The sequence below is a fragment of the Alligator sinensis genome, unplaced genomic scaffold (assembly GCF_000455745.1).
Source record: "Alligator sinensis unplaced genomic scaffold, ASM45574v1 scaffold199_1, whole genome shotgun sequence".
NCBI classification, from domain to species: domain Eukaryota; kingdom Metazoa; phylum Chordata; order Crocodylia; family Alligatoridae; genus Alligator; species Alligator sinensis.
Genome location: NW_005842008.1, coordinates 1,789,797 through 1,800,145, shown reverse-complemented (window position 1 = coordinate 1,800,145; position 10,349 = coordinate 1,789,797). Strand labels below are relative to the sequence as shown.

At 40.6% G+C, this 10,349-nt stretch overlaps 1 protein-coding gene across 2 annotated transcripts in view; it reads right to left on the bottom strand.

The window, feature by feature from the left end:
• FNBP1L (formin binding protein 1 like) overlaps positions 1–6,941 on the bottom strand; it is a 76,255-nt gene extending 69,314 nt beyond the window's left edge. For both annotated transcript variants that reach the window (XM_014519090.1, XM_025201919.1), the window contains exon 1: positions 6,884–6,941. In XM_014519090.1, the coding sequence (XP_014374576.1) occupies positions 6,884–6,910 (27 nt within the window). In that variant the 5' untranslated portion in view covers positions 6,911–6,941. The remainder of the gene's footprint in view (positions 1–6,883) is intronic.
• Positions 6,942–10,349: the final 3,408 nt, after the last annotated feature.

Sequence of the window (10,349 nt, the reverse complement as noted above, 5' to 3'; positions counted from 1 at the left end):
CTGAACCTGTTGTCCCTGAGGGGGAGGAGAAGGGCTCCAGAATCACTACTACCAACTCCAGCTGGGAACAGCAGTAGTTGCAGCTGCAGCAGCAGCAGACTCATTCTTCCTCTCTGCCAGTCCCCAGCATGTTTCCTGCCATCCTGCGAGCAAGTACATGGCTGTTGCCATCCTCTGCTGAGCCCACTGCAGCAGCCCTAGAGCTCCCAACTATGAAATGAATCAAGAGAGTTGTGGTTTTGGAGGGTGTTGGCATACGGCAGCCAGGCTCAGCAGGGAACACCCAGGAGAACTGGGCAGAGAGGAGAACCCCACACTCCTACTGCTGTTCTCTGCTAAGGGAAGCCTAGCTGGAACTGGGCAGCAACATGAGGAGCATGCACCACTCCCTCATCATAAACCTGGGACAGAGGCAGCAGCAGATTGGGGAGGGGACATGCAGATCATAGAATCATAGAAAGTGAGGGTTGGAACGGGCCTCAGGTCATCTAGTCCAACCCCTGCTCAAGGCAGAACTAGGCCTGACTAGATCATCCCAGCCAAAGCTTTGTCTAGCTGGGTTTGGAAAACCTCTAAGGATAGAGCTTCCACTACCTCTCTGGGTAACCTGTTCAGGGGTTCTACTACCCTCCTGGTGAGGAAATCCTTCCTAACATCTAACCAAAACTTCCCTTGCTGCAACTTGAGACCATTGCTCCTTCTTCTGGCATCTGCCACCACTGAGAATATCCTAACTCCATCCGCTTCCAAATTCCGTTTCAGGTAGCTGAAGACTGCTATTAAATGTCCTCTCAGTCTCCTCTTCTCTAGACTAAATAAGCCCAGTTCCCCCAGTCTTTCCTCATAAGTAATGTCCCGCAGCCCCCTCACCATTTTTGGTGCTCTCCACTGGACTCTCTCCAATTTGTTCACATCCTTTTTGTAGTGGGGGTCCCAAAACTGAACACAGTACTCCAGATGTGGCCTCACCAGTGCTGAATAGAGGGGGATAATCACTTCCCTTGACCTACTGCCAACACATCTACCAGTGCAGCCCAGTATACCATTAGCCTTCTTGGCAACAAGGGCACACTGCTGGCTCATATACAGCTTATTGTCCACTATAACCCTCAGGTCCTTTTCTGCAGAGCTGCTGCCCAGACAGTCAGCCCCCAACCTGTACCGGTGCATAGGACTATTCTGCCCTAAGTGCAGGACTTTGTACTTGTCCTTGCTGAACCTCAAGAGATTCCTTTTGGCCCAATCCTCCAATTTGTTTGGGTCACTCCGAATCCTAGCCCTACCCTCCAGCATATCTACTACTCCCCGCAGCTTGGTGTCTTCTGCAAACAAGGATGGAGGGGGAGGGACGGGGTGCTGAGGGCAGGGATGGTGAGATTGGGGGTGGGCTTCTTAACTGATATGATGACTTGAAAAAGTCATTGCTTTTAATCCCACAATGTAGGCTGCACCCCTGCTCCCAGGCAGGAAGACTCCACATTCCTCCTTCAAAAACTCTGGATCTGTCCATGGTGGTAACATATATGTTACAATGAATCTGTTTCTCACTAGTTTTGTTTGTTGTGTTTAGACTGAAAAAAATCCTCTTTTTCACATAAAAGTTTATGTACAAAAGAACACATTCATATAGAGAACCTGCTGTTAATACTTATGAAATTTTGCATTAGTTCCTAATGCTTAAAACCTCCGTTTGGCACCAATGTGTTAGGAGTTAAAAATCTATTGATGAGCCCAGAATTAAAGCTTCAATAAGCCAAGCCAAGAATTAAAGTTGTAATATGCCTATATTTATACTCAAACATTATAACAGATTGTAGGTAACCATTAAGTATGTATCAGCATGAACCTAAATTGAAGAGGTACTCAAATCTCTGTAATATGCACCATTAAAAATGTACAGAGTCTCAGAATCTCTCAAAAGTGGAGGCAAGATCACTTAATGGATCACAGTTCACATGCACAGTGCCTAGTACAAGAAGATCTATTCTTAAATAATTAAATGAACACATTCTCCAACTGTTGATATTGAGTTTTACTATCAGTACCTTTAGCTGTTCTAGTTTTACCTTTTAACTTAGTATCTTAGTATAAACTTGCTTATATTCAACATAACAGTATCTTTAACTACACATACATTAAGTATTTTAATTAGCTGCATCTACATCATCCACAAAATAAGAATAAAGATATCTCAGACCAAGAATTCAAAAGCAGGCTGCACAAAGTGACAAATCTGCTTCCCAGGATGAAAAACTAACTTCAATGACAGGCTACAGACATTACAAGACAGGTCCCCACAGACACCTGTGATAGAAAGGAGTCCAAAATAACCACCATATCCATTCTACGTGGTCATCTGTAAAACACAGGGACCTATGTATTAATTCACGGTTTCAGAGATTTCATGGATTTAACAGAAACCAAGAAAGCAACAACAACAACAAAAACCTTAATAGAAATAAAATTCTCGCTGCCAGGAAAGGAAGGTGCCAGCTGGTGAGGCAGCACTAATGGCTTTACTCCCCCCAGGGCCTCTCCACCAATCAGAGCTGAGGTGCTGGGCCTCTCCACTAACCAGCACTGAGAAGCAGGGCTGCCGTGAAATACCATGACATTGGCTCTGCGCACTGACAGCAAGCTGCAAAAAACCTTTTGTCGCTGGTCAAGCTGGAGGGACAGTCTTTATGGTACAATAACGAGGCATTTGGGAAAGTGCTTAAATAACATCAGGTAGGTGTATAATAAATACAGGAACTGAATGGTTATAAAGCAGAGCTGTGAGAAAAAATAAAATATTGTAGCAAATGCTAAGGTGTAATCAAGTGTCTGAAATTGTGGAGAAAGCCCTGAATAAATTATGCATTTTGAAAAGGAAACTTTTTTTTTTTATACTTAAAATCTTTTCAATTTTTTCCAATAGGAATTGAAGATAAAAAGATATAGGATCCAGCATTAAAAAGGATACAAAACTATGGATACTTCTGCAGTTTGACAGTTAAATGATTACATAGTGTGAACCCTATAGGCAGCTATGGGAGCCAGTATCAATAGGGCATTATTGCAAATTTATTCCCTCTCCCCATTAAGAAGACCATTTTTAAAACCTGAAACTCCTGATCCTCTCATTTGATAATCGGAAAAGGTCTTTGATTTTCAGCAGTGCCATAATTAGGGCAGGACAACCGGAGCAAATGCTCCAGGCACTGTCTTGGGGGGAGGAGGAAAAAAACAGCTCCTACTGCCGCCACGTGATCACAACTGTAATTGTGTGGCGCAGTGGCAACCAGAAGCTACCTCGTGTAGCAGCTGCCTTGGGCACCTGGCTGCATCTTTATGCCTGTGATTATCAGTGACAAAATTGTGAATTGCAAAGCAAAAGTAAATATCCAAAAAAAGATATTCTGCATCTGACTAAAATAATTACAAAAGGCTGCTGAAAATTTAGGCCTAAAACCACTTGACAGTATCCTTTTAAGATGGTATGTATGGCTCGTATCATACAGCACAGCAGTTAAGCCACTGCTCATAGAATCCCAAGGGAAGACCATATGAGTCACAGAGCAAAGCTGTCTCCCCTAAAGAACAAAGAGATGTCAATGCATACCAAATAAAGATTATTTTGTAGCAGCTGGCACCTCCATAATTTGAATTTACCCTGATAATACCCATAATGCCCTTTACTTTCCCTGCAAATTCAATATAAATCTGTCAGTATCAAAAGAGGGGTCTTGACAGCAACTGGCATGGTTAAAAATACTGCTGTTTAACAAATTTAGTCAATTAAAATCATATTAATCTGGAAAAACAGTCACTACCAGAAATAATGTTACATATAACATTATAGTTACAGAAGGTATAAATATTTGCAAATAATCTCTATTAAGCCAAGCAATCACCTGTGTTAAACATTGGTGTATTCTCTTAATGGTTCTCCAGCTTTTCCATGGCTCTTTTAAATGAATAAAGTTCCTAGAAAAATCTATTACCCATGCCCAGCACTGTTTGGGTGCAGAAATACATTCCAATTAAACCAGTCCCAAGCATCACTGATTAGGAACCATTTCACAATTGTGTGAATTGCTGTGGCTCCAATACCAGGAGAGGCAGTGAGCACTCAGCCCAGCACCTCATAGTGCGGAGCAGGAGGAGAGGAGAGGGGTATGGAAGGGAGATACTTACACCCATACTTTGTGGTGCCCATAGGGTACATGACCTACACATGGAGGCACTTTCACTTTTCTGCTTTCCCTTCTCTCCTAAACATAGGGTCAACAAACTTCAAGAGTCTCTACTTGACTGATTTGCACTGTGCTTGCTTGATTTGAGAGGCAGGGGAGAGGGGGTTGCTTGAATCTGCACGTTTTGGTTCTCAAGCAGTGCAAGGGAGCTCACTGATAAAAACTGCCAATAAAAGGGGAAAGGGGGCAGTAGATTTCTAGCTGCACGCTACCAGGATGGTCTGTTGCAGCAGGGGGAAAGGACCTCAGAAGCAATGCAGTCTGGGATGCCTGGAGGACCAACCAGACCCCTGCCATGGAAAGGCACATAACATTAAATGGGTTCTAAATAATACTTAATTTTCCAGGTACACATTTGAACCATTTCAGGAGACCTTAATCCAGTTTAACAGGCTTATATGTCTGTCCACTTCAGGTTTAACCTGTGTGCCCATGCCCTTTAACAGTAACCCCACAAAAGACTACCTATTTCAGGGGAGCAATGAGGAGTTTCCTTGGTTCCCTTTCCCTTGATAAGTAGAGTTTTAGAAAGTTAAAATATCCATTTATTTATATTAACAAGCTTCTTAGACTTTTTTTTTTTTTTAATTATTATTATTATTGACTCTTAGTCGCAAGATAATTTTGAAGTGGAGAAAAAAATGCCAAACCTGGCTCAAAACTAAACCGGGTCTTCAGGGGTTTAGCTGCATGTAGTTAGTAACTGTATAAGAAAGTAAAAAGGAAAGAAATAAATCCTGAGGATTAGTGTGTAGAAGATCATTAATGATATAGAGTCAGAAAGTTAAAAGGGTAGGAAGAAAGGTAACTTGAAAGCAAATTAATGTAACAAATATATATTTTAAGTAAAAAAAAATTAAAGAGAAAAAAGAACTTAAATGAATATATTCAATGTGGTCTTTGTTGACGTGATGAGACAGACAAAAGAACTCTGAGTCATAAACTGGGAAAAATATGATTTAAACCAAACTGTGTAACTGTTTACAAGGTTGGCATTTCCTGGTGTAATCTTACAGCTGGATTAGTTCTTGTCTGATGACAAAGGATAATTGAGAAAAAGGAGTTCCAAAATACAAGACAAACCTCAAGACACACACTCCATGGATATGAAAGCTAGAAATCAACGTTACACAGAAAAAAAAGCAAACCCAAACAGTTCCCTAAAGTACCTAAACGTCAAAACACTGATCAGTTTCTTCCAAGGAGGTTAAGCTATATTTAGTGCTAGTTTTGAGAGAGCTGAAACCAATAAAGACGAGGAAAAACATTATTCAAAAAAAAAAAAATATGGAAAATACCCTCTACTGATATACTTGGAGCAATCTAATATCTTGAGTAACTGGCATGGAGAAACTAGATCCTTTTTTCTATTTTCTACGTTTAGGTCATGTAGATGAGTAAAGAGCCTTTAACTTAAAAAAAAAACAAAAAAAACCCCAACACTAAAAATTGGTCAAATGCATTGTTTATTTCCTTTTGCTCTCATGACATATGTTTGAAGGATATTCAGCAACTCCTCTGCGTAGCCTTAGGATTTTCCAGTTAAGGGCACTAAGCCACAGGACCAGAGTTTAATATGCATTATATTTTTGAGCTACTTTTAAAAACTGGATACTGTAATTTACAAATAATTAATTAAAACCCAAGAACAGGGAGAAGAGTTTCACAAAGCAATGCAACTAACTTTTGGGAAGTCACCAAATGCACCGACTCTTCTAACGAGTTTGGAGCTGGGCTGTATTGAGCATGAAGAAGAGACTATTAAAGCATGTTATAAAGAAAGGCTTAGGAAGCAGTACATCTCAGAAGAAAAGCTAGATTGTTTCCCAAGAAGATTATGTGGTGCCAGCAGAGTCATCAAAGTATCCCATACAAATCCAAAGCAACTGACAGATTGGTTTAGGGAAAAATTTCTTCCCACAAACAGACAAAAATTGGCAAAATTAAGTTGCTTTTCCAATGACCTGCTGAAAAAAGCAGTCACCAAGCCACTGACTTCAAGTTTATTATATAATCAGATCAATAGCAACATGCGTAGAGTCTAAAATGTTACAACAGAGTACAGCAAGAGTGTAAGAAATGATCTGTAATGTTTAAATTCTCTGTTACAAATTAACTGTTGTCAGCTTCCCAGAATCCGGTGCAGAGAATCTGACATCAGTGTTCCCAACAAAAATCAGCATATAAAATTAGGAACAACATTGCACATAGAAATAAAACCAAAAAAATCAAAACTTGTGTTTGAAGCACCAGTGATGCTATTACATCTTAATATGCAAAAACACAAGAATTAAATTTAGCATGATCACTTTATTCAGAGGATTACATAGTTTCTTGCAGACCGTAACAGTAAACATCAAAAACTATTCATTACATGAGCCCACAATTATAGCCTTGTAGTGTATCTTACATTGAAAGTGGAAAATGTCTGATCTAAGAATCATCCAGCATTTTACTGAAGGCATTCTCATCTTTGCATACATGTTTAAAGCTAGGAGAACAGAAGTAATCTGTAAGGGAATAACTTCAGTCCAACTACTATCATTTTAATGTTACAAGACACTGGCATCTCAAAACCACTGTAGTCTAAATCTACCAAATGTAAAGTAACCAGAAAAGAAATAGGTTTTATTTAGCATACACACCCTCTCACCATCCTTGGTTGAAGACATCAAGGTTTTATCACATGGAGCTAAATCCTGTTCCACAAGTCTCCACTGAATGAATGGCTAGCAGCCATCAAAGCTGCACAGCTACGAAAAGCTCCCCAGTTATGAAGCTTTACCAATAGTCCAATGATGAAATAGGTAGTAGATTTCACTCCTCGGAGCTGAAGAAGTTAAGGAGACACTGGGCATGCCTACATGAGATGCTACTATGCAGTCATTACTGAGTATTTAGTACTTGTATTAGCAGCACTAAATAAATACACACTAGCTGGAATTACTGTGCCGTATTGCCAGCAAACGTCTTTTAGGTGACGCTACCGTGTAGTAGCGTATTAACACTGCCGTGACACGCTACTGTACAGTATTTTTTAACTACTGCAGTCAGCATCTCGTGTACTAGATGTGTCCACTGTCTCCTCAATCTGTGAAAGGTTTGGCCAGCCAACTAGGTAGAACAACTAGCAATAGAATACATGCCCTAGAACAGCAGGAAGAGGGGAAACTTTTTCAGCAGGCATATCACAAGGTAAGCCCCATACCCTCCCAAATACCACTCCATAGCTTGATCTGTTGGTCTGCTTTCTGTTCCCTGTCCTAGCTACTACTGCACACTCCCTGATCTGCTGTGTTGTAATAGGGGTCAATGGACCCTGTTATTTTGAGAGAAAAATGCACCTCAACAGAAGAAAGCAGCACAGAAAAAGGGTTATAGAGCCCAGCCTACAGACTGCAGGCAGCAGAGTGGCCAGCTGCTGATTTAGATAATTAGCAGCACCTGGGCCCTATTACAAGGGAGTCAGGTCAGATGACCTGGAAGGGGGAGGAGGAAGGAGCCATATAAACCTGAGCCTTAGCCTAGAGGCTCAGTTTGGCCCTGGTCTCTGAAAAAAAGAAACTTCTGTAAGTATATGTTGCTAGTGAAAAAGCTGCAGACCTAAAAAAGGTCCCCTATATACTGGGAGGAAGGCAGGTGATTGGGGACTAGGGTCTTGCAGTAGTGCAGAGATCCACAATGGGGTTTGAGGTGTTGAGTTAGAGGCTGGTTGTTTTGTGGTTTAATTTAAACTGGAGGCTGGAAACCATGATGGAGGGAAGGGAGTGCCTGGGAGGTACTCTATTTGGAGCGTGGCAAGGGTTGAGGACCTCTTAAAGCAAGTGAATAGGTAAGGCAAAGTCAGTATAGGGCCGGGTGAATGGAATTGGGGTAAGACCTGTGAGGCATAGGTATAACTATGGAGGACACTATAGGCTATGATTAGTGACATTGAGCCCAGAACATTTTCTAGTTTGCAGACTTGAGGTCTGTTGGCATAATTAGGACTGAGGGGTCCAGCTAAGTGAGCTGAGCTGCACCAAGTGTTACAGCTACCAACAAGCAGTTAAGTTTTTCACCTTGTTGTATGTAGTCTGCAATTAGTTGAGACTAGTTTGGAAGAGCTTTTCCTTATTTTACATATTTCTTCTTTCTATTTTTAAAACCAGACATATTCTGCTTAATTACAAGTATAATTTGGATGCCATCATTAATGGTAATATCAATCTATAATATCTGAACACCTTCCAGGATTCATTTGTTTACCTTCACAATTCTCCTGGAAGATACAGGAGTGCTATTATCTCCATTTATATGAAAGAAGAAATACACAGAGGGATGAAGTGACTTGTTCAAGGTCCCACATGAAATCTATAGTAGAGCAGGAAATCAAACCAAGCTCTCCTACATCCTGACTAATATCCTAAGCACTGGAACATTCTCTTAAACTGAGGAGTAATATGGCAGCTCTGTGTCCTGAGCAGCTGTTTTCCTTAGGCCCCTGACCTAAATTAGCACACAAGTTCAATACCCTGGATGCCCCCCTCTTTTTTTATGCCACTGTTATAAAAGATGGAGATACTGAACTAACTACCAAGATCCAAGACATTCTCTGCCAGTTTCAAAAGGAGGAGAAAAGAATTAGTGGGGCACAAATCATAAAATAACTTGCGTACAGGAACCCAGTATGTCTACAGATTTGAAACAACAATCATCATGGCAAGACACAGACTGCTTAGTATTGCAAGGAGTCAAATCTTAAAGGCTGGCAAGATTAAATGATTAAGAATTCTTCAAGGATAAGTGTGGAGTAGAACACCAGATCCTTGGGGTCTCTCAGCTGTCAATACTCCTTTCTTGCCCCACCAAAAAAAAAAAAAAAAAAATATTGCTATTTCTCAGTCCCCACCTGAAGGTCAAGTCTCTTGTTCACAGCATTGCAATTGGTTGCTGTGGGATTAAGTACTGTGTCACAAGCAAACAATTAGGACACTTCAGTTGGGATAACACAATAGGATAGAAGCTAACTAATTTTTTGGTTTTAATTATTTCTACTGTAACTGGCCTATGAAATATATGAAGCTCAATCTAATTTACTGTATATTAAAGCTTTCAGATATAAAAATCCCATAGACACTCATTTTCCTAACAGCAGATTAGTTACTAACTACTTATCTTCCCTGCCCCTCTACCTGGCAATTAAGCCATTTTCCCCTAAATGTATAGCTTTCCTAGATAAATAAGTCTGCTCTTTTCTTCCCCATCTTTATTTTGATTTACTGAAGAAACTCTTTAAACAAGTCTCTTCCCCCTCCCCCTACATTTAAATTTGTAATCAAAATAAGTCTCCTGAAATATCCCTCTTTAATATGTTTAATAAATTTAAAGGAACAAGGATTCATTTATACAAATAACCTCATTAATAAAGAAGAGAAAAAAGTTCATTATAGTTCTGATTATAAAACTTGCATATATAACTCCCTTGATTTTATTTATCTTCAACATTCATAAGCAAAAGTGGTAATTTACATTTGTGTTCTGAAATAGCCCAAACTGAGAAGGTGCTTATGATCTTTTAGAATGGGGGTGGGCAACTATTTTGGGTGGAGGGCCACTTACCAAGTTTCAGCAAGACACTGAGGGCTGCATGGGTAGCCCTTAACAGGTGCCCTACCCCCTGGTTGCCATCTTGGGATCAGAAGTCCTGCCCTCTAACCTTTGCCACCAGAAGTCCCTCCCCTTGCCCCCGGAAGTACTCCTTTCAGCAAGGGGTTTTGCCATCTCTGAACATGAAAAACACCACATTATATTCTAAAAATCAAATGTATTATAACATTAATTTCATTTAAAAAATATTTTGTCCTGATTTATGTATTTGTAGAGTATACAAAGAGGTGATAGTATAACAGCTTAAAATGAAATCTTACTCTTGTATATGGTATGTGAGAGATTTGTGGGGTGTGGGGGTATGGAGTTTGTGGGGGGCTATGAGTATGGGGGGAGGGTGACTGGGGAAGGTTTGCCTATAGCCTGCTCCCCTGCCCCCACAACAGTCAGAGCCCCCACCAGCACCCCTGCAAGCCCAGGTTCTGTGCTCCTGCCACTCCTGGCCCTGGGACACTAGGACAG